We start from the raw sequence: 24607 nt of genomic DNA, 5'->3' as shown, positions 1-24607 counted from the left end.
TGGGTGTATGCTGAATTGAACAGTGGATCCCAATGACTGAGAAAATGAGTTAATTCATGTTATATAAAGTCTGGACTGGAGGACTGGAGACTGAAACTGGACTCAGTAAAGCGGTGGGTGGAGGTGAAGGAGGGAAGCCCTGCTGTCTGCAGACTGACCTGCCTGCTGGATGGTGAAGGCCGGCGGGAAGTGAGACGCTCCGCCGTACGGCGACGCAGAGATGATGCCTGGAGCTGTGGAGGAGAGACCACACTGCAGGGTTAGAGGTTCAACTCCCTGCAGCAAGGCACCAACACTGCAGGGTTAGAGGTTCAACTCCCTGCAGCAAGGCACCAACACTGCAGGGTTAGAGGTTCAACTCCCTGCAGCAAGGCACCAACACTGCAGGGTTAGAGGTTCAACTCCCTGCAGCAAGGCACCAACACTGCAGGGTTAGAGGTTCAACTCCCTGCAGCAAGGCACCAACACTGCAGGGTTAGAGGTTCAACTCCCTGCAGCAAGGCACCAACACTGCAGGGTTAGAGGTTCAACTCCCTGCAGCAAGGCACCAACACTGCAGGGTTAGGGGTTCAACTCCCTGCAGCAAGGCACCAACACTGCAGGGTTAGGGGTTCAACTCCCACTGGGGTCACTGTTAAAGTAACTTAACGGCCAAATGTGGACAAACTCTTTGATACGTTTCCAATGTTTTAGCAGTTTTTTTGAGTTTCCTGTGGAAAGGCCAATGACATGAAATCATAAATATTTGACAAAATAAATATGAAATTTCATATCAAAGAGTGTGTGGCCAGATTTGGCCACAGTTACATTAAATGCGGGGAAAATAGTGTTCATTTCCCAACCAGCATTAATCTGGAAATTTACACAACTATCACAAAATGCAGTTATACTGTGATGTTATATAATTGAACCCTGACGCTGCAGCAGTGTTGTAGTTATACATGTGAACAGGCTGCAGCAGTGTTGTAGTTATACATGTGAACAGGCTGCAGCAGTGTTGTAGTTATACATGTGAACAGGCTGCAGCAGTGTTGTAGTTATACATGTGAACAGGCTGCAGCAGTGTTGTAGTTATATATGTGAACAGGTTGCAGCAGTGTTGTAGTTATACATGTGAACAGGCTGCAGCAGTGTTGTAGTTATATATGTGAACAGGCTGCAGCAGAGTTGTAGTTATATATGTGAACAGGCTGCAGCAGAGTTGTAGTTATATATGTGAACAGGCTGCAGCAGTGTTGTAGTTATATATGTGAACAGGCTGCAGCAGTGTTGTAGTTATATATGTGAACAGCCTGCAGCAGAGTTGTAGTTATATATGTGAACAGGCTGCAGCAGTGTTGTAGTTATACATGTGAACAGGCTGCAGCAGTGTTGTAGTTATATATGTGAACAGGCTGCAGCAGTGTTGTAGTTATACATGTGAACAGGCTGCAGCAGTGTTGTAGTTATATATGTGAACAGGCTGCAGCAGTGTTGTAGTTATACATGTGAACAGGCTGCAGCAGTCATGTCCTTACTGAAGGCAGCCATGGCCGGGTGCTCCATGGCGGGCTGGTTGTCTCCGGTGGGCAGGTCGGGCCGGGTGTAGTCGCGGCTCTTGTCGTTGTTGTATTTGACGTTGAGGCTGGTCAGCTTGGAGAAGCTGATCCGCAGAGTGCAGCAGGCGTTGTAGATATTCTGACCGTCCAGAGACTAAAACCACCAGAGACAAAACACCCCAGGAGGGTCAACACTCATTCGAATAATAATAAAAACTCCCTTTATTTTTAGAGCACTAAACAGAGTCACAAAGTGCTTTACAAGATAAATAAAAAAAATGAAAGTGATAAAGGAAAAAATGCACAGAATAATTAAAGCAATCATTAAGTTTAATTATTACAGGTGGGCCCTAGGATTAAACCCTAATGGTGATGATGATCATCTGGACGTTCGAAAGTGGGATTGTGACTGGGAGGTTGCCGGGTTGAATCCCCAGATCAGTTTAGAGCATGGGTCTCAAACTCGCGGCCCGCGGGCCAATTGCGGCCCGCGAGACGATATTTTGTGGCCCCCACCTTAATATGAAAGTTTAATGTTAGTGCGGCCCGCGAGTTTTATATGGATGGCACTTTACAGTATTGTGTGCGGAGCTGAACGAACCTACCAATCACGGTGGGGTATATGGCTCTCGGGGGTGGGACATCGACCGGGCTTGATGCAAGCAGAGAAACATTTCTCAATGAGTGAAAGTTACAGCAGCGTTGCCATGGAGAGTTTTCTTCCGTGCCTGGCTGGCTGCCTCGTTTCTATTGGGCACACGCGGACATTCGTCCCAGCGCGCTGCGTTCACAACACTTCCAAAAAAAAGATTTTAAAGTTGCTGCCCAGCGGGACATTATACGTATATATGTCTCTCTCTGACAAAATAAATCAAAGTGATGCGTACGCGGCGGGATAAAAGAAAAGTAAGGAACTCAATGTAGCCTAATGTAGTCTGCAGTCACATAGCGACACCTGTCCGTCGGCGATAACAGTCCCCGGTAACCCGGACCAATTATAGGGTCGCACCGTTATTTGTGGGTCATTATTTTTTATTTGCATCGCGCTATTTGCATTGCCTCACACGATGAACACTACATATATTTCTATATGATGTCATTTGTTTTTTTTGTTTCTATGACTACTGCCAGGTCTCTAGCAGCAAGGAGTAGGCAAGAGAAGCCATGTTCAGAAGAACAGTTCATGTTCTTCAATGTTCCATTCATGTTCAGGACAATTCATATTCAGAAGAACCCATTGAGGTTAAAGAACTGTTAATAAAGACGTTTAAATCTTATTTTGTGTTAAAAAATAAAAATAAAGACATTTGAGAAGATTGGAATTTTTTTAACAAAGCTTTTCTTGTGGAATACCTGATGCGGCCCAGCCTCACCCAGACTCTGCCTCCAGCGGCCCCCAGGTAAATTGAGTTTGAGACCCCTGGTTTAGAGAGTCTGGTGGGGGAGCTGAAGTGTAAAACTCTTTAATGTTCATGTGCCTTTGAGCACAGCACTTAAACCCCCAAGTAGAGCTGCTGAGTCCCAGTACAACTGTGGCTGTACTGGGCAGCTCCCAGTGTGAATGTGTGGAACTGGATGAATGTGCAGCAGGGTGGAGCTCAGTCGACTCAACATGGAAGAATCAGCAAAACAGACACCGACTCTGAGTTATAAAAGTAGTATAAAAGTTTTACAAAGTTAATACTAACACATAACCAAAGTTATGACATGTAGCTTCACGCTAAAGGCTGCTGTGTCAGGTTATTATGATCAAAACAATGACTGACAAAATAAAAAAAATTATGTGGCAGTGTGGCCAGCAGAGGGCGTTCCTCACCAGTTTAGAGTGCTGGGCGGTCATCCCATCAGGATACTGCAGAAGAGCCTGGAACTGGTTGTTCTTGGTGAAGGTGATGATCCTCAACACAGTACCGAACTTAGAGAAGATCTGAAAACGACAGAGTAGTTCTGATTAGTTTGTCAGACTATTTTAAAACCTGAGAGATGCAGCTCATCACTATCAAGTGGAACTCAACCATACAAGCCCCATTTTCTTGGTGGTTGTGGGCCTGAAAGAGCAGTGCAGTGACTATAATACAGAAAGGGAAACCACTCTGGGTGTTTGATATGTTTGTAAAGGCTGCTGGTGGCTCTTTACTGGTCAGACGGTGGCTTTCTGTTCTGGGTGTTGGTGGGTTTTCTCTGCTGATTAAGGCCACTATGCCACCGTCCAACCAGGAGACCTTCAACAAGCCCACAGACCACAGGGCGTCTCATTAACTATGCATCCTGTCGACCAATCAGAGCACTCATTGTGTTCAATGCCCGTTACACTGGGAAGCAGATAGATCTGTGGATAACCAGAGGGAGTGTTTCTCAATTTCCACAACAGTGACAGTCATAATATTTTAGTATTAACAGGCCCATGAGATTTAGACATGTGATTCTCGTTGAACTGGACCTTTAAAGAACGGGTCACACATGACTCGACAGAAAACTTCCAGAAGATTTCTGGGTGAAGCTGCATGTGTGGAAGGGACTAGAGGTTCTTGAACCCAGACAGGTTTGCTCTCCATGGGTCTAATGACCAATTCTTTATAGTATTGCAATGTTTATAACATATTGACCTTCTGTTGAAGGTTACATGTCCCACAATGACAAGTGGTAGGTAGAGATAGGTAGCAAGTTTACTAGTTTAACAAGTTCACTCGCTCCCTTTATCGATTCCACATTACGAGAAACATTACGAGGAGGTGAGAGACACTTTCAAACAGCCAGGGAGGAGACAAGCTAGTTTTAAAAACATGAAAAGCTGCTGAATGGAGCGGGAGGAGCTTCGTTCAGGAGCGGAATTTGACAACAAGCTTTAGAAAAAGAGGTGAAAACAGCTGGATATTGGTTTATATAATTATGTCTCAATGAGATCTCCACTCCACTCACTAAGCTTATTTTTTCCTTATTGTATTAATCGTATTACTTCTGTTTGCTGAGTACCTGAATGCTTTGGTAGATTTCTTTCCAGTAATCTCCTTGTGAACTGGAACAAGTTTATTATGTTGTCTTCTATACTTTGTGTGTTGAAAACAAACAAATTGAGCGGGCAAAAAAAAAGAAGATATGATATGAGTGAAGCTGCTGTTACCTGGTGCAGGACGTCCAGGGTGACGGGGTAGAAGAGGTTTTCCACCACCACCCTCAACACCGGGCTGGGAGCCACGGCCGAGTCCAGACCGCCGGCCTGGGACGCACTGACGGCCTGCAGGGCGGCCTGGGCCCGCTGAGGCCGAGAGAGAGACATGCACACAGAGGAGAGGGAGAGAGGGAGGGAGGGAGGGAGAGAGAGAGAGAGAGAGAGAGAGAGAGAGGGAGAGAGAGAGAGAGGGAGAGAGACATGCACACAGAGGAGAGGGAGGGAGGGAGAGAGAGAGAGAGAGAGAGAGAGAGAGAGAGAGAGAGAGAGAGAGAGAGAGAGAGAGAGAGAGAGAGAGAGAGAGAGAGAGAGAGACATGTACACAGAGGAGAGGGAGAGAGGGAGGGAGAGAGAGAGAGGGAGAGAGAGGGAGAGAGAGAGAGAGACATGTACACAGAGGAGAGGGAGAGAGAGAGGGAGAGAGACATGCACACAGAGGAGAGGGAGGGAGGGAGGGAGAGAGAGGGGGAGAGAGAGGGAGAGAGACATACACACAGAGGAGAGGGAGAGAGGGAGGGAGAGAGGGAGAGAGAGGGAGAGAGACATGCACACAGAGGAGAGAGAGAGAGAGGGAGAATTGATGATTACATAGATGCACAAATCTCCAGGTTAGCTCCTTTCAACAAGAGTAACGAATTCCTATCTATTGCCTAGGCTCAAACTTTGTCCCTGCTGGCCACCGTACACCCTCTCTGACCTGAGCCAATCAAATCAAAGCAAAACAATGATTCTGTATCAACCAGGCTCCTGATTGGCTGCCTGTTACACTGCTCTACACAAAGCAGTACTGTCTAAACTTCCTGGATATTAACCCGGACTAATGTTAGCAGAAACAGAGAGAAGAAAAAAAAACAAGATCTGTGGTAGAAGTGCGGGAGAGAGTTTTAAATTCTTTAAATTCTATATGTGCTCGTCTCTTCACTGGATGTTTCACACAGGACCGGATCCTACACACTAAAAGCCTTTGAAAACAGGTAGGGTGACATTTTAGAGAAAAATGGAAACCAATTATTCCTGGCAGGTAAATGTTTTTTAGTTTTCTGACTCTCAGCAGCTGGGACAGAAAGTGAATCAGACATTGGACCTAATTAACAATTAGTATATTAACACTGCTCTTATAACAATGTGTTTGACTACAAAATACCAGAGTATGTGTTGTCTTATCTAAAAAATATATATAACCATTCATTACTGTAGGGCAGCAGTCCATGCAACCTAACAGATGAAGACCCCAGAAGTCCAAGCTTTGTGTGATGTCATCTGAATTAATTTACATAGCAGAAGAGGATTATGGGAGTGGTGTGAAAATTCACAGCTCATGTGTGAAGATACTGTAGTCTGCTGGTTAGAGAGGGGAGACTGCAGGGTTACCGGTTTACCTCCCAGCTCAGGCTATCTGTCCATCTGCCACGCTGCCCTTGAGCAAGGCCTTCCACCCGGCTGCTCAGTGTCCAGCGGCAGCACACTGGGAAGATAAGATTGTGCTTTTTGATCCCCTGGGGGAATTTCTGGCAATGGTTGTACTGGGCAGCTCCCAGTGTGACTGCGTGTCACCCTGGGAGCTGTGTGTATGGCAGTGAAGCAGACTGCAGCTCCGTCGGCCCGCCTGCTCAATTAAAAAGGTAAATGAAAGAATCAAACGAAAGCTTCTGATAATACTGACTCGTCTCTCTAAACCGGCTCCGCTGTGAACAGCCAACAGGCCTCCTCTGGCCTGTGTTTACATCAAGCCTGCCAGCCAATCAATGCTCTGGAAGAGAGTTGCTCAAGTCTGATTGGGCGGAGACAACACACAGCGGTGGTCCCCATTGGTTGCCAATAGCATGCAGTTGCCGTGGGAACAGTGTTTGGAACGGGGGAGGTTTTGTTTGGAGGTGACGGTATGTCGGCAAAACCACAAGATACGAGGAAGGAAGGGAAAGAGCAGAGATCACCGATCTGCTCCGTCTGTTTCCACAACACTTCACAGCCTCCAGCTCCCTCCTGTCCTTTAAAAAGCAACAGAACTCGTTTTCATTTTGCAGTATCATTCGTTCTGTGAGAGCAGGAGTCACTTTCTGCCAGAGGAGGATATCTTCTGGAACAAAACTCTTTGAACGTCTTTCTGGGACAAAACGCAGCGTGGTTCACAGTGAAACCGTCTCCTAAGTGCCCAGCCTGTTAATTAAAAGCAAATGGTTGTAATCTGAACCAGCAGACAGCGTTTGTAGGAACAATAAGCTCCATGTGTCGTCCTCTGCTGCTGCATGTTGTTTTCACCGTGGCTCTGGTTCAGTTTGGACCAACACCAGCGCAGGGTGGCATCTACTGTACAAACTAGTCTCTGGTAACTTCTAATGGAGGAAGAAACCCAGAGGCAGTGCAGAGGTTAGCTCCTCTACTCTGGAAACACTGGGATCAAATCCCACCACAACCTCCTGTCTACTTTACAACCATATGAAGAAAAAACAGAAATACTAAAAAGATGATGTAATAATAATAAAAGCAGCTATAATATACCATCAACATGCATGCAAAGGATAACAAACCCATAATATACCCATTTCACAATTAAAGGGTTAGATGATGTATGATGATGTATAATGTAAGCTATTTAAAAAAAAAAAATGTACTCTTTATTTGCCAGTACAAGACATTTTAGATAGCTGTATTCTATTTAAAAGTCCAACTAGGGAAATTAGCAGCAGCTACAAACACCATGTGCAACATCTTTTATATTTCAACTGTGAAGTGTAATCATGTCACTGCACTGTCCCTATCAAATAAACTACTAAATAAATATATTTACATGATGAAATGGCTACAGAGACTTTACAAAACAAATTTAAACGGTAAGTGACTATATAGACTGAAAGTAACTAGACTAACAGATGCTCATGGCGGATGGATACAGAGAGTGTGCGTTACCACTTGGTTGGGGGAGTTGTCGGTCTTGAGCTCCTTGTGGTTGGAGAACTGGATGTAGATGGGATGGTTGCGGATAACTGGTGTCATGGTGGAGTAGTAGCCCACCATGGTCTGGGCAGCGTCCTCAGAGTTCATCTCGATGAAGGCCTGAGGAGGAGGACAGCAGCTCAGTACGGGACGGGACGGGACGGGACGGGGCGCGAGAGGACAAATGAAAACAACAGAAACCAACAGTGGTCGCCTAAAGGTTAGAATTAGGGATGTTCACGAAAAATCAATGATGGATTTATTGTTTGTTATGTATCAGCCTCGACTTAAACGACTTTTTGAATTGCGTCATCGCAGCCAGTTAGTCCAACCGCACAAATGACCATGAAATCAAAGTGGAGCGCTACTTGTGAGAAACCGCTCCACCACTTGATACGAATCCACTGGACTGGTGGAAAGACAACCAAGTAGGATTCCCGAGGCTTTGATCGTTAACTTGAGTGCGAATCGATCAAGATTTTTTTTGTAATTCTAATTCAAATAAGAATGGATTGTTCTAACTGAATTTCACCATCTCCCCCATACATTATAGACAGTATTAAATCAAAACAACAATAACTGGAGTGGGGGTTCCTGGGACAAAATCTTATCAAAAGGGTCTGAGGCCTAATGTGTGTATTTCAGGGTCTGTGACATGAAAACGTGTGACAACGCCTGCTTTAAGCATTTCAACTAAACATGTGGGAATGACTGTAAAAATGTGAGTGAGGAATGTGAACAAAAGCCGCTGAGCAAGGCACTGCAGCCACAGCTGTTCAGTGTCGCAGCAGACTGTGCTGTACAGCTCCCACTGGGAAATAGCACAAGGATTAATTTGTGAAGCTACATAAAAAAAAGAAAGACATCCACCATAAAGTCACTGATTAATCCATCAATTCAGGGCTGGGGATCATGGGACAATTTTCAAAACTGGCTCTAACACAATACTTAATCAATGCCTTTCTTTGTTGAATGAAACCAATGTGTGAAGGAGTAAATAACTTTCGGTTTTTCCTAACGGAGCCAGACCGCACCGTTAATGTCGTCAGAAAAACACATAAACAAGGCAAGTTCTCATTGTGAAGCTTTGGTATCTGCTGATATCTTGAAGCAGGAATGTTGTTTTTTAACATCCAGCCCTATATGAAACCAAAGCAATTACTATTTGAGACAGCCTTACTGTATAAAACCATTACTATATACTTTAATGTCAGTTGTGTTGTGTTTAATACCCCCAGCTCTGTCCTTATATCTATATTTTTATTGCTGCATCCATCATCTGCTCCTCTGTGACCCAGTTTCCCCATAAGCCTCATCACAGTGTCGTCTAATGAAATCAAAATTCAAAATATATATATATCGCTAAATACAAAAATATGACAATACGCATCATGGGTCAGAAAAATGAAGGTGATATCAGCTCCATGTTATTCTGCTGTCAGGAACATGAATGGTGATATCAGCTCCATGTTATTCTGCTGTAGTAATCACTAATGAGACTCTTGACCATCACAGTTTCACAAGCTCTCCATCCAAATTATATTATTGTCACTTTGTAACGACATCTTTAAATTGTTGTTTACATTCTAGCAGCCAATGGCATCGCTAGAAAGATTTGCGTCTCAGAAATAAAGATAATTCTGCACAGTCAGACTTTATTGATCACATCGTATCGTGGTTGTATCGATCATGAACCCCAGATCACGTATCAAATCGTATCAGGAGAGAAACAGATCGTCCATCTCTACGGTCGTCTCATATAATCTACTGTAGATCTGTTACCTGGTTCTTGGCTTTGAGCATCAGCAGGTTGGTGACGGCGCCGAAGGGCAGGCCGAGGGAGATGACCTCCGCCTCGTTGATGTCGTTGGGAAGCTTGCGGACGTGGATGACCCTGGACGGCACCCCGGGGCCTCTTATGTCACCTTTGAACTTCTTGCTGTCGTTGCCATTGGCTGCAGAGGAGAGGAAACACTGCATGATGCTGGAAATATGAATTATAGTAACGATAACGATGATATGATAACGATTTGAATTATAGAGATCAATTAGAGAGCAATTATCGATAGTGATAGGATATTGATATATTAGCGATATGCATTATGATTTATTGGGACACTGGCGTTTCAACAGGCACTTTAAAAAAGTCTTAACTTAAAGGACTACACCAACTTTTTGGGAAACTGACTCGTTGGTCAACTTACCTTTCCCATGCCAGGACAGGACCAGCCTGTAAGAAAGAAAGCTGCCGCACACTCAGCCTTGATGCATATAATCATTTATTGAGTCTTCATCAGGGCATAATAAAACTACTAATACTCTGCATACACATATACGTTCAGGCAGCTGTGTGAAACATCATAAATTCTGATACACATCGATGCTATGGAGCGTGCGGCAACTTTCTTTCTTACAACAAACGTCTCGCCGCGGCCAGCACCTCTCCAACACTGGCTGTGTGTCCCGCTCCCTTCATCGCAGTACCACCAAAACCATCTGCACCTCTTGTTGTTATCTCTGTCCTGTGCATATGCTAACCTGTACAGCACGTTAAGTGCCTGTAGACAACTAGCACCGTCTAAAAGAGGGTTTTTTTTTCTGCCAATCACATGAAGGCGAAGCTGACCAAGAGGACAATTTCTCAAAAAGTGGGTGCAGTCCTTTAGTTTTGGGTAAAAGTGGATATTGACGCTTGGGATTTGGCGAGCACACAGACAGGAGGTAACGGGGTGAGCGGAGAGTCTACTGACCTGCGGTGCTCATGATATATGGGCCGTTGGAGACGCAGGACAAAAGCTCGTCAGATCCTCTCTGCAACAAACATCACAGACACCATCACTTTCATCTGCACAGACATAAGTGGACAGGAAGTAGTCTTGGTGACACTGGTGTGTGTGTGTGTGTGTGTGTGTGTGTGTGTGTGTGTGTGTGTGTGTGTGTATAGACACTAGGTTTTAGCCTAATATCTTATGCTGTCCAAAAAGCAATTCTCTAGGAAAAGGGCTTTTTGGGTTACAGTTAGGTTAAGGCAAAAGGGCTAGTAAAACAGCACAAGTGTGTGTGTGTGTGTGTGTGTGTGTGTGTGTGTGGGGCCTGGTGGGTGGGGGTGCAGAGTACAGCAGAAACCTGGGTTTAATGAGACGATACTGTACCGTTTAACATGAACCACGGCAGACAAGAGAAAGCTGCTTTGTTCAAACTAGTTTTTCCCCTCATTTGACTCCGTAGCAAATCAGCCAGCAGAGGAAAAACAGACAATAGAGAGGAAGTGAGTCTGTCTGCAGCCGCTCCTTTGATGTGACCAGAGGAAGACCAGAGGAAGCCTGATCCAGGCAGAAACAGCCATAAAACAGCCACTATCTCCTGGGTAGAAACAGCCAGAAACAGCCTCTATCTGCTGGGTAGAAACAGCCTGAAACAGCCTCCATCTCATGGGTAGAAACATCCTCTATCTACTGGGTAGAAACAGCCTCTATCTGCTGGGTAGAAACAGCCTGAACAGCCTCTATCTGCTGGGTAGAAACAGCCTGAAACAGCCTCCATCTCATGGGTAGAAACAGCCTCTATCTACTGGGTAGAAACAGCCTGAACAGCCTCTATCTCCTGGGTAGAAACAGCCAGCAACAGCCTCTATCTGCTGGGTAGAAACAGCCAGAAACAGCCTCCATCTCCTGGGTAGAAACAGCCTGTAACAGCCTCTATTTGCCAGGTAGAAACAGCCTCTATCTGCTGGGTAGAAACAGCCTGAAACAGCCTCCATCTCATGGGTAGAAACAGCCTCTATCTACTGGGTAGAAACAGCCTGAACAGCCTCTATCTCCTGGGTAGAAACAGCCAGCAACAGCCTCTATCTGCTGGGTAGAAACAGCCAGAAACAGCCTCCATCTCCTGGGTAGAAACAGCCTGTAACAGCCTCTATTTGCCAGGTAGAAACAGCCTCTATCTACTGGGTAGAAACAGCCTGTATCTGCTGGGTAGAAACAGCCTGTATCTCCTGGGTAGAAACAGCCTGTATCTCCTGGGTAGAAACAGCCTGTAACAGCCTCTATTTGCCAGGTAGAAACAGCCTCTATCTACTGGGTAGAAACAGCCTGTATCTGCTGGGTAGAAACAGCCTGTATCTGCTGGGTAGAAACAGCCTGAACAGCCTCTATCTACTGGGTAGAAACAGCCTGTAACAGCCTCTATTTGCCAGGTAGAAACAGCCTGTATCTGCTGGGTAGAAACAGCCTGTATCTGCTGGGTAGAAACAGCCTGTATCTGCTGGGTAGAAACAGCCTCTATCTGCTGGGTAGAAACAGCCTGAACAGCCTCTATCTGCTGGGTAGAAACAGCCTGTATCTGCTGGGTAGAAACAGCCTGTAACAGCCTCTATTTGCCAGGTAGAAACAGCCTCTATCTGCTGGAAGCATCCCAGGGTTTCATTGGTATTAATTTGTTGATAAGAGCCTTTTATTGAAGTCGTATTCGGGCCAGTCAGTGCCATCTTCCTCTGATATGATGGAGGTTCCTCCCTCACCACAGCAGTCAATATGTTTTTGGTTATTATCGTCATTATAATATCTAATATAATATCATTCCAAAAGAAGAAGCTCCCACACACTGTCGACTTCACTTGCAATTAAAATAGGATTTACAGGGAACAACACATCGGTACAAAGAGCTTCATCAGGTGCCCCACCCGCCCGAATTTCATCATCTTCATATTCGTGTTGAGAGTTTTAGTGTCCCGTGGTCTAACTGCTGTTTCAGAGAGGGGGGGGGGGGGCACTGAATACTTGGAATTTATACTTGGGAAATAAAAACATTCAATATCGGCACAAAATATCATCCAGTGGCTGCTTCAGCCCAAAAACATCAGTATACCCATATCGGTGTAACCCGGGACCAGGCCACTCCCCCCCCCAGCAGGCAGCCAGGCTGAATTCCTCTGCTGTGGATCTCAATGAAAACCAGATGTAGGGAACCGGGCCTGTGTCGGGCTGAACAGGGAAAAGCATGACTGCTACATGGAGCCTTTAAATAGCAGCGCAGAGCGAGAGAGGCGACACAGAGCGCGCTTTGTAACACGGGAACCGACCGACCGCCTGCTTTCCATTAAACCGACTGTCTTCCTGCCCTCTTCATCAATGCAGACACATCAGTCAGCTCATTAGGACACAACAAGCAGTCTGTAAGAATAGTGGTAGCAGTAATATCAGTAGTCTATTACACAGTCTGCTTAGAGCAATATTCACAAAAAATATCTGAAGAAAAACATGCGAGTTAGGTCTAGATCTGTCAAATAGAGCCAGTCAGTCTGGAGGTTTACAAACTGGGGTCCACCTCCAGGGGTCCTTGAAGAAATCACATGGGGGTCTGTGGTCTAATCTGGGTCTATCTGGGGGTCTGAGACATGAAAATGTTTGAGAGCCCCTGTGTTAAACTGACTGTCCCGATCCAACACACAACAACATCCACTTCATGTCCTCCCATGCAGAGAAACACACAGCTAGGAGCAGAGACAATGAAAGCGCGGGGCCGTTGCCGGGGGCAGCCATGAACGTCAATCCCTCACCATGGCAACCTGAGCTCCAGGTGAGCAAACAGGTGAGCAGGTGAAGCCCCGCCCACCGCTCCATGCTGGACTAACAAAGACTTGATTCTCTTCCTACAGGACTGCAACAAACAGACAAGGGTCAGACCGATATCTGGTCTCATATCGTCCCGTTAACAAAATGGGATCTGGTGGTCCAGTCTGATTGATTACATATTTACTGTAGAATCGATCAATACTATTCTGGTTGTCTAAGGGAAGTATACATGAATATGTTATGTTAGTATTATTATTCTCCTGGTTTTAGTTTTAGTGTCCCGTGGTCCGACTGCCGTTTCAGAGGCTTTTCCGCCTGCCACAGTGGCATGAAAATTATTTAAGATATGAATATCGGCACAAAATATCAGCTACCAGCAGTTCTGATCCAAAAACATCGGTATCGGCCTCCAAATCCCATCAGTCGAACCCAAACAGACGTTTGCAAACCCAGCTCAGGCTTCTCCTGAATTGAACATGCAGAGAGGCACATCTGAGCCACAGCGGTCGGATCCACTTACTGATCCACACATAAATTATGGAGAGGAAACCCGAGCCCCGGGTCTCCTATAACCACTCCCTGCATTAAGTCTTTTTATCTGGTTTGTTGTCTAGCATCTGGTGACCGATGGCCCAATCAGTAGCCGGCCACCTCCCTCCTGCCTCGGGCTACAGAGGAAACAAAAGGCCAGCAGGTCTGCAGGTCGGCTGGACGGAGACACACAGCCTCTGCAGTCAGACTGATTCTGTTCTGTTCTCTTACAGGAACAGCTTCAACCGTTTAAGGACAACTCCAGCATGATTTGAGTTTTGCTTTTTTCATGTTTTCCGACCCTTTAAATGTTAATTCTGCCTGTTTCTACATGCTCGCATCACGATTCAAGATATCTGAAATGAGTTTTGCCAGACCTCTCAGGTGTCATTCACTCTGCCACTTCTGCTTCTCTGATGTCTATGTTTTCCTCTCCAAAATGAATCTTTCAACCAATAGCTGTTGTTCTGTGGTTCAGTTAGGCCCCGCCTCCTGTCAATCAAAACCCAGTCAAGACAACAGACAAACCTCCAGCTACAGTCTGTGCAAGTAGACGCAAATTAGAGCTGGATTTAAACTGCTGCTCTCTTCTTAACTGGGAGGAACTCGTCATTTTGGTTCCGAAAACAACAAAAAACAAAGACGAATATCAAATATCTGATAACTTGATAAAAGCTGGAAAACCATCTGCAGTGATGTAAAACAGTAAGGGAAAACAGGGAAATGAGCAGAAACTCCAGTCACACTGGAACGGTCATTTAAAATGCTTTGGCAAAACAACTGCATGTTGTCAGCTGATGATCCAGTCTGCTAAAATCACAAAGAAACCTGATGTATGTTTGTACTGGTGTATGAACTGCTGGTCTGTTGCACTGTTGGTAATCTAGGAACTGAATTAAAGTTCACTGTACTGTTGATCTCACTAGAAGTCTTGACATGGAAACATGGAAATGTAAGTTCATGTTAAGCTGAAAACAGCGAGCGAGCAGATGGCTCCGACTCAATCACTTCCAGACCGCCGCAGTCAGACACACACAGAAAAACACACAGAAAAACACAACCTTCACATACAAGACTTTGCCTTTACCGGACATTTTGTCATTAGTGAAAAGCATGGTGTAAAGATAACAGCAGCCTAGCAGTCAGCCATTTTGAGTGAGTGGGACTCAGCACTGAAACAAAAAAGTGAATCTAATTTAATTTCTCTGCTCTAGCTTCCTTCCTGACTTCAAGCAGGAAATCAGTGAACTGAGGGAAAAAGGCAGAGCTCAAGGACGAGTGTTGCGGGAAAGGAGTTGGTTATTCTAGCTCAACTACACACAACTTCCCATCCCTTCCTCTTCAACCAGAAAAACTGGTCATCTGCACTGGCAATAGATCACACCTGAAGGTTCGACGGCCATCTGTTAAAAAGGAGAAGTCGGGTTGTTTCAGAAGCCAGGCAGACTTATCGTGAACTGGGAGGGAAATGAGACAGAAAACCAGCGTGAATCCTGTTGTAATGAACCATGCTGTCAAACAATAACCAGTTTGGAATAATGCATGTGATTATTCAGACTAAAACACACTAACTTTGTGAAAGCACACCAAGTAATTCATCATTTAAATATAGTTTGAATGTATAAACTGTTGTTTTTTTTAATCTATAAATGTACGTTTTGTGTCCTGCTACGGTAATACTGTTTGCTTACTTGACTCATTGGCGTGGCTGTTTATTCACAAACTGATTTCAGGCCTGTTGACTGAGCACTTTCTTTGGATTTGGCTTGTTAGACTAACAGGACCCTCGGTTCAGAGAAGAATCACATCGGCTTGTGGAAAAACCTGAACTGTCCCTTTAACAGCAGCTCATTCAAGTCCACTGGTTTCAAATGACACGCCCAGAGGCAGAGGAGGAAACACAAGAGGTAATTAGAGGATTGGGGGAGGGGGGGGTGGGTGAATACCATCCTCCCAGTAAACTACTCCCAGTTCCTGTGGAGAAAACCAGGCAGCTATCAGCGTCACGGCTCCAACACCGGCCTTCATGTGGTTTTGGCAACAATCCCCGGTTTTGTCCCGAGCGCGGCGGCAGCTCCCCCGGCCGGACGCATACCTCACATGATTATGGAGGAGCGAGGCTGAGGAATGCCGAGGGCAGGCTGGGAAACGACCGGCGACCGGCTCAGAGCAGATTAGGCTGCTTACCTGTACAACACTACACTAACTTACCGGCCACTTCCACCGCCTCACCGGCCCAGTAGGAGTTCAGAACAGACCGGGACTCCAGGTGAAGGCCGGTTACCTGCAGTTTCTCCAGCCAGCGCTCAGACAGTTTTCTAAGAATCCCGTTCTGCTGATGAAATAGTGAAAGTGTGTGGTGTGTTTAGGGAAAAGCTGTTTCCTGGCCTGGTTGGAGCTCGGCAGTGTGGCGGCTGACTCAGCTGACTCAGCTGACTAGGGCTGCACTATTACGGCAAAAAAAATAATCTCTGTTATTTTGCCATATATTGTGATCACGATTATTAAACCATCTTCTCCGTCTCGGTTTCAGAAAACAAAATTATTTTATTGCACATTTGTGTCTTAGCATATATACTCACTTTCCACTTGTTTCAGAGCTGTATTTCTCAATGTAGCAGCAGCTAGAAAGTCGTTTTCACTGTCTTACTCTACAAAATAAAACTAAACAACAAATGTAACTGAAAATATGCATGTAGTAGGCTATAAAAAATGAATTAAAAAGGCACAACTACAACCTGAAGGCAAACAGTTAGAGTAAGAGTAAGTCCCCATTGAGTCCCATTAAGCTAAGAACCAGGATAACCCGGAACAAGGAAGTGCTGTCATGCCACCGAAAGTGAGAAGCGGAGACGAGGATTATGTGTCTAACCCAGGTGTGTGATTTGAGACTTGACACAGGTGTTTCTTCATATTAGACTTAAATACTGGCAGTGACTGGCAACTGCGTCAGATCGCCATGAACCATCGGCTCCCCTGTTCAAGAAATTAAATCTGTTGTCCATTTCCAACATCAATATCTATCAAACACGTATCTTTATGTATAAATGTACGTTTCAAAAGCACAGCTTACCAAATGTATTTCACAACTTCTTTTTAATGAACTCTGATGTCCGTTCATATCCAACCAGACAAGCAAAGGATATTCATGTTCCCTATTATCACTCTTGGACAATATGCCATAAAATACAGAGGACCATCACTTTGGACTACCAGTCCCCTCTCTATCAAAACCTGTCCATCACTGCCAGTATATGAAAAAACACCTGTGTCATAGTTAATGTGCTCAGTATGTGTGTTTATGTTTTCTTCTTTTTTTATCTCATTATGTTAAGGAAACAAATAGTATTAGAATAAATTGTAAATCCTAGAGGGGAGGTTTTTACTATAAGCCCTTTGGGGGTTTCTTACCTCTCCTGCACAATCCCTGCTATGTTTGTTTTTATATACTTTTGTTTTATCACTTCCTTTGTGCTAATAAATAAACAAAAAAAAACTGCAGAGAATCAGGTTTTAGACCAGATGAACACAAACAAGAACAAAGATGATCCACTTTCAGGAACTAAAAGGTTTTCAGGGTTTCCTCTCTAACGTTCTCTTCCACAGATTCACTCCGTTACGTTTCTCTGCTGCTTCTCCAGCTCTGCTTTGGTTTTGGTCACATGATGCACGGTGAGCATTCGGAGGCTGTGACTGGACAGGATTAATGGAAGCGCTATATAAAATCGTGGACATAAAATCACGAAATACAACTGTGCAGCCCTCACAGTGACACAGAACATCTGCAGACCAAACCTCTTCCTCCTGTTACTGCGTCATCTACCAACCAACAGGGAATGGGAACCGTCCGGTTTACTGGAGGTCAGACTGGGAAACCCTGTCCTGACCAGTCAACTCTTCCCTGGGTGGATGAGAAGACCGGAGTCCAGACCAGAGCTTACTGGGAGGACTGGAACGTCCCCAGCAGCATTCCCAGAACTGAACCAACCTATAGCCTAATTATTATTATTCCTACAGTAAGATGCCTTTGGGCCCACAGCTCATTAGCAGTGGGGGTCTGAGGCTTCATCACTGGTTCCCACACGGGATCCTGAGGGGTTTCCAGAGGAACCCCAGAAAAATGAGGAACAGTATAAATGTCATTCACTACATATTATCCCAATTAGATAATGTATTGGAATGACTATTGTAATCTTAGGTTTGACTCTCTGCACTATCGCCTCACATTATCACTAGTCTACACTGTTCTCAGAGCACAAAGCTCCACCAACACTGAACACTTCTCCAACCTGCTGTTACACCCAAACACTTCGTTCTTATCACAGTTACAAGTTAAATTGATTTCTTGACCCTCAAACATCTTTTTAGGATTTGGAATCAAGTCTCTATCTCTGTTAGTTTCATAGTTATGGATAAGAAACGTTACTCGTCTAACGATGGAAATCCCAATCTGTCCATCAAATTTCAGGGAAATCTATTCCTAAGTTTCTGAGATGTTCTGCTGACAGACAAACTAACCATGACAGTAAACAATCGGCAACTAAAATCTTCCTTTATGGGACTAGACTGGATCAGATGTGTGTATTTGGTGGCGTCGGACATGAAGACCCCGGCCTACATAATGAAACTAGAAGGATAGAGAGCGCAGACCTCCGCCAAGGCCAACAGTCCAGTCTTCTATGATATGCAAATGTGCAAACCAATATACGGATCCGCTCCAAAATTTAATGGGTTCTTCCTTGGCCCATGCTACACCCTTCCACGAAGTTTCACGAAAATTGGGCCAGTAGTTTTTCCGTAATCCTGCTGACAAACAGACAAACAAACAAACGGCACCGAATACATAACCTCCATGGCGGAGGTAACTGAGAAACTCCAGGTGTACGGAGTCTGATCAGCTGCTGAACAACCGGCTCCAATAAAACCTGTGATCTTGGCAAACAAACTGGTTCCTGCCGGTATTCTCATGCTAAGCGCCGCAGGGCAGGACGCATCACGGCTGGAATGGCAGCCCTCCATGACAAATGTCTATTCATGCCTTCAGGAAATGACACCTGACATTCCTGTTCGGTTTGGCAGCGATGCCGCAGCGGTATCATCTCCACAACCCCTTCAGCGTGTCTCTACACAGAGACCGGGCCGTTTCTAACTTTCCAACTCGGTAGGAGCAAAATGAACAGTAGTCAAACTGCAGTCCTCACAACAGATTCTTCAGCGATGAAAGATGTACAGCAGGAACATATTCTTATATTCTGTTGAGGAGACATGGGAGCATTCCTGCGGGTTCTGGATACCACAGCTAAGCTAGTAATCTCACTGAGCAGATGCGCCCACAGCGTCTGGAAATCAATCCGGTTGGAGAACTCTGGAAGAGCATGAAAACAATCCAGCGAGAGTTTCGACAAACTCTAAATCAGGCGAACATCAAATTGTTATGCAATTCTGCCGCAGCAACATGGCAGAACTCATTCTGAAGACTTTAATAGCTTTTTCCCATTGACTAATCTGATTGGCCTCAAACGTGTTGTGGAATGCAACTAAAGGCAAATTACTGGGAGTGTTTCCTGCTTTGAATCTGCCAGAGAGGATATCAGCCTTCATTACAGGAGACAACTCATGACTCGCAGGGACAAACAACTGAGCCACCAAAGAAACTACCAGGGAAAATCTCTGAATCATTCCCAGATGTCAGTCTCTCCTTACTGTCCACACATGAAAAGAAAACTCTACCTCAGTGATGAACATACAGCAAACCATCAGCTAGTTTGGATGAGGGTGAAGAGAGGAAGGAAAAGGAGAGGTGCCTACCTTTGTACCAACTGTAATATCGTGGGGGACACTGCTGTGAAGAAAAGACAGCTATGTTAGAAGCAGCAGGGGTGAAAACTCAAACAGCAAATCAAAAAGGGTTAAAGAGCTCCTGGGCTGCGGAGGAGGGCCAAGCCAAGGGGATCCCAGCAGGAAGAAGGGGATGAATAAAGGTCTGGACTAACTTACAGCTACATGCTTAAGGTTGGAGAACTGACCAGCACCAAGAAGGGATTAGTGAAAAAAGAATAAACAGGTTTAGGAACTTTAATATAAGGAACCTACTGGGCAGAAATCAGCGTACAGCTAGGCACCTTTCCCTTTATGGAAATACTGCAGACTCTTGTGATTTGCAAATTGCAGTAATCAATATGGCGATTGTGATATTTTTGGGTTTACCCCCCCCCCCCCCCCAATGCTCAATGGGATTTTGCTGTAAAGAGGTTATATGCTCGATAGCCAATAGTTTGTGAACGTTGGGGCGTGTCTATAATCATGGCCACGCCCCATACTCAGAACACATGTTGTGGCTGCATTGCATTCTGGTCTATTGAGGCTACTGCATTGCATTCTGGTCCATCTCCTGCTCCTGTGGGTGGAGAAATTGGTCTCTCTCCTCTTCTACGATGGATTTCTCCCTGTATGATTGTTGAACGTCTCTTGGTGCAAAATGGCGGCTCTAGAAAGAAGCCCTCACTCTTTGATTCTGAGGGACTGACACCAAAACCTGACGTTTACCGCTGATGTTTTACATCAAACTCCACCATAGCTGCTGGAAATATCTGGAGGTGACGTCACCTCGTCTACGATTGGCCGGTTATCCACCAAGAAGAAAAACAACAAACTACTGAATGGAGTCAGGAAACCAACAGCTGTTCCAACAGAGTTTTCCTTTAGGTTTTCAGAGAGCAGCCCAAGCTCGCGGTCTGAGGAAAGACCTGAGTATCTTTACTGCAGCCTGAATGTAAACTGCAATACTGAACCGTTGGGCAACTTCTTATTCCCACAGCAATTACACTATATTAGATCAAACTTTAATGATCCCTATCGGACAATGATAGCTGGTCTGTTTGGGTCCACGGCCTCTTCCAGACACAGCTGAAGATTAACATCCACTTCCTGTCTCTCACTAGTGCCTCCAACACAAAATCCCATTAACCAGTCTACAAAACCACATTAACCAGTCTACCAAACCCTGTTAACCAGTCTACCAAACACCATAAATCAGTCTACAAAACCCCATAAACCAGTCTACAAAACCCCATTAACCAGTCTACCAAACCCCATTAACCAGTCTACCAAACACAGATGACCAAGATCCAGGCAGATAGAAGCTGCTTGGATGACGCTGGGACAAGACAGCAGAGAAGCTGCCGTTTCACCTGACTGATCATCAGTCCATCCATCTTAGCCTGAATACTGATAAAGTAAATAAATACTCAATAAAGAAAATATATTATGGAAAACAGACTGACCTCTTTAATACTACTACTAAAAATAATAATAATTTGAGCGGTGGCTTCTCTCATGGGCGTGTGAATCTCTGTTGATGCAGGGAACCAAGAGGCCTTTTAAACAAATGCCTATGTGTATTTCCTAAACTTTGAACCACAACTTCGACATTTTAGCTTTGACATTTTGATAAATTGGAATTTTTTTGACAGTTTTTGATAGTTATGACATAACATTTTGTTCTTCTAAACTGTATTCCCAAGCTCTAGTGCTAATTTGCTTCATGACAGAGAAACTACTGTGAGCTTTTGTGTTTGGTTGGATTTGGATGTTATTATTTATGATTAATGGGTGGGGTGGAGGTGGGGGTGGGGGTGGGGGGGTGCGGTAATGTTTCTTTTAGTGAGCCCAGCAACTCTAATTCTTTTCAGGCCCGAGTCTCTGTCTCGTCTCAGCTGATGGTGTTGCAACATTAGCTGTCAGCTGACTGCTCTGCTTCCTCGTTTCAAACTGTCTCTCCATTCAGACACAGCACAGCTTCGAGGACCACCGACGCGCTGCATCATAGGTGCAATGAATTATGGTCACTGTAGTCCACTAACAAACTTCCGGTGCCTGGCAGCATTAAAGCTTGGTTGTTTGAAAACTACATCGGGAAGAACCACCAGCTTCACGCATCACAGCACCGAAATGATTCCAAAATATCAACATCATATGGGTAGGGCTGGGCATCATTTCAAGACTGCAAAGTGCAAGTGAGCACCGCGTACTCACGCTTTGCAAAAAAAGCTAGAAAAATGAGCCACGTCTACTAAAATGAGTCCAAGTTCTGTTTTTGCTAGCATTAGCTAGACTGCTAAAAACAGAGACAGTCCGTCCTGCACCAAGTCACTTCAGTCTGTAGTTTGTGTTGTGTGGATCCACACCTCTCTGTAAGGCTCGTCACGGTTAGAGATATTAAAGTATCACAAGTATTAAAAGCACTAACTCTCGGTACCCAGCCCTACGTGTGGGAAACACTGATGCTGAAGACAGGACTCCAGATGATGGTTAGTCACCTGGAGAGCACACAACAAGCTGACTGGTGGTCATTTACCAGCCTGGTAAAACCTGCTCTACCAACCATGTGTAGCACCAGTTACATGGCGATGTGAGTCTGCAGCAGTACACTGACCACAGAGACAGACCAACCGTCCTCTACAGGTTAACGGGTAGAGCAAGGCACCAACGCTGCCAGGGTTAGAGGTTCCACTCCCGCCGCCCCCCTGTCCTGACACGCACGGCAGCGTAAGGCCCAAAGTCTGGTGTGATGTTGGGTTGGAGCGCGCCGAGGTCAGCACATCTGGCTGCACAACATCAGGTCTGTTCAGGTTTTAAAAGCTGTTAAAACCTCCTGTTAGAAGTCTTCACACCAACCACAAATATCCAGCTTCAAGGAATGAATAAAACCTTGATCTATCACAGAGCTGGTCTGGCTGAGGCCGTACACAGATGATGGGGCACAAAACTCACTCTGCTTCAGATGCAAGAAGATCCATTTGGATACAAACGAGTCTCGATGGCAGGAAGCATAAGTATTTTGACCAGGAATTCAAACCCTCACAGTATCCAGCTTCTGATACCAGCTAGCCAGTTTAACAACGAAAAAGCATCTTAAACTTACAAAAAATACTCTGTGACTGTTTTCAGAGGCGTGGCAAAGGCACGGAGAGTCAGGACAACTGAAAACATGATTACCGATTCCTGCCGATTGACAACATTGGCAGTATTAACGATAATGTAATATAAAAATAAAAAAGAGAAATCGTCCTCACGCCTGACCACAGTGCCATGCGTCTGCTTTAAACACCACAAATCATAATATAACACTGCATTTCAATTTATCCTAAACATTGAAATCTTGTTAACATCCCATAGAAAGCCTCCCAACTGCAGGTCGACCCAACTTTCCGACTGGTAGATTATCTAGTTAGCTAGACCAATTTTACAATTGAAATAAACATGAAAATAACCTGCAGTCTTATGACAAAATGGCTAAATCTATGACTGGGTTGATTTCTCACCAGAAAACATCAAGACTGAATGCAAGACTTAAAAACGTTTTTTTTTTAAACTATTTAACTATATTTAAGCCGTTTTGAAGGCCTCGAGTTTACATGGCTCAGTTCTAACAGCAGCAGACACCCTGACACCCCATAAGAAGTTAATTCAGCTACACTAGCTAACCCGATACGCTCCGTTCGCAGTTTGATGCTGGCCTGCTTATCGGCAAAAATGCACACCTCATAAAACATGACTGGAGATTTTAAACTCATCATTAGGATCCACTCTTCGATTCGGCATATATCCAATACAAAAAGCAGAATTTATTTCAAGAAAATTTGAACTTTTTTAATTGACTGGCCTTCTATTCCCCCAATCTTCTTCCGCCAAAATACACCGTGGTGGGCGGTAGCGAACATTGTGAACCAATTCTAGGAGTCAAGATTTTATTGACATACAGCGCTGCTTTGTGAATCGTCGTACGCCGAATTTATCAAAAGACCCTAATCACTCGTAAAACATCTAAAATCGTGTTCTACTAGGTATATGCTTTCGCCGATAAGCGAGGCCACATCAAACTGCCAGATTTTTAATAGAGTTTGGCGTGAATTTCTCACCGTGTAAGAGGGAACAGCACGTATCAGGGCTAACGTAACAGCTAACTCAGCTAGCTTAGCTTTGTATTACTAACGCAACCACAGCTTTACCAACAGCTAGAAGACCAGCTGCTGTCTAGAAAAACTAAAGCTGGTCAAACAATTATATTATTTCGCACAGATGCAATTAAACTCGCAGGTAACCGGGATAAATTTTATCGTACACGTAACCCGATGGTTCTAACTCACCCGTCCATTGCACAACACGGAACTAGGGAGCAACAGGTTTCAGCAGCCAGCAGGATAACCCACCGCCGCTGTTATAACCTGACAAAATGGCGGCCAGCTGGAAGCGCTCCCTGATTGGAGGAAAAGCAAAGTTTGTAGGCGTTCCAGGTGAGAGTCGGTCGGTGATTGGCTGGTTGGACCGAGTGCACAACAACAAAGACCCTGGATTCCAGGAGGAGGGCCGAGTCAAAGATTGTCTACACAGAAGATATATCATGCAGTAGTGAATAACTGTCACGCCTTTCGGTCTGTAAAAGTGGGCGTTGTCCCCACTGAACACACTGGCATTACATCCACAGACAGACTGAAAACAACGAGGAAAGTGAATGAAAAACTCTCTCAGCAGCTAGTGCCGAGGTGCCACTGAGCAAGGCACTAACTGCTGAGCTGAAGCAGAAGCCGTATAGAGCTGTATCAGTCAAACTTCCCTGAGCAAATAAAGGGTAAAAACTCATGATGGTTATTAAAATATGTAAGAATCCCATAAGATGCAGTCCAGCCCTGGTCCAGCCCTGTGATGGACTGTCCGAGGTGTCTCCCTGCCTTCCACCCAATGCATGCTGGGACACGCTACCCTGAATAGAAATAAGCGGTTATGGAAAATGAATGAATGAATAAACATCATGCATCATGTCAGCTCAGACCTGACCAGCAGGATTTGTGAAGAATTCTTGG

At 44.9% G+C, this 24607-nt stretch overlaps 1 protein-coding gene across 5 annotated transcripts in view; it reads right to left on the bottom strand.

Moving 5' to 3' along the window:
• ptbp1b (polypyrimidine tract binding protein 1b) overlaps positions 1-23959 on the bottom strand; it is a 32218-nt gene extending 8259 nt beyond the window's left edge. For 2 of the 5 annotated variants that reach the window (XM_071894739.2, XM_071894740.2), the window contains exons 1-9: positions 23894-23949; positions 19554-19587; positions 10392-10452; positions 9424-9596; positions 7615-7761; positions 4660-4794; positions 3355-3465; positions 1518-1692; positions 159-233 (exon numbers count right to left, since the gene is read on the bottom strand). In XM_071894739.2, coding sequence (XP_071750840.1) covers positions 159-233; positions 1518-1692; positions 3355-3465; positions 4660-4794; positions 7615-7761; positions 9424-9596; positions 10392-10452; positions 19554-19587; positions 23894-23901 — 919 coding nt within the window. In that variant the 5' untranslated portion in view covers positions 23902-23949. Of the gene's footprint in view, positions 1-158; positions 234-1517; positions 1693-3354; positions 3466-4659; positions 4795-7614; positions 7762-9423; positions 9597-10391; positions 10453-19553; positions 19588-23665; positions 23816-23893 lie in introns of those variants that run through there. The other 3 variants (XM_071894741.2, XM_071894742.2, XM_071894743.2) reach the window with 3 other exon arrangements.
• Between the last annotated feature and the right edge of the window lie 648 nt (positions 23960-24607).

Source organism: Centroberyx gerrardi, chromosome 9 (assembly GCF_048128805.1).
Source record: "Centroberyx gerrardi isolate f3 chromosome 9, fCenGer3.hap1.cur.20231027, whole genome shotgun sequence".
Lineage (NCBI taxonomy): Eukaryota > Metazoa > Chordata > Actinopteri > Beryciformes > Berycidae > Centroberyx > Centroberyx gerrardi.
This window is presented reverse-complemented; position numbering and strand designations above follow the sequence as displayed.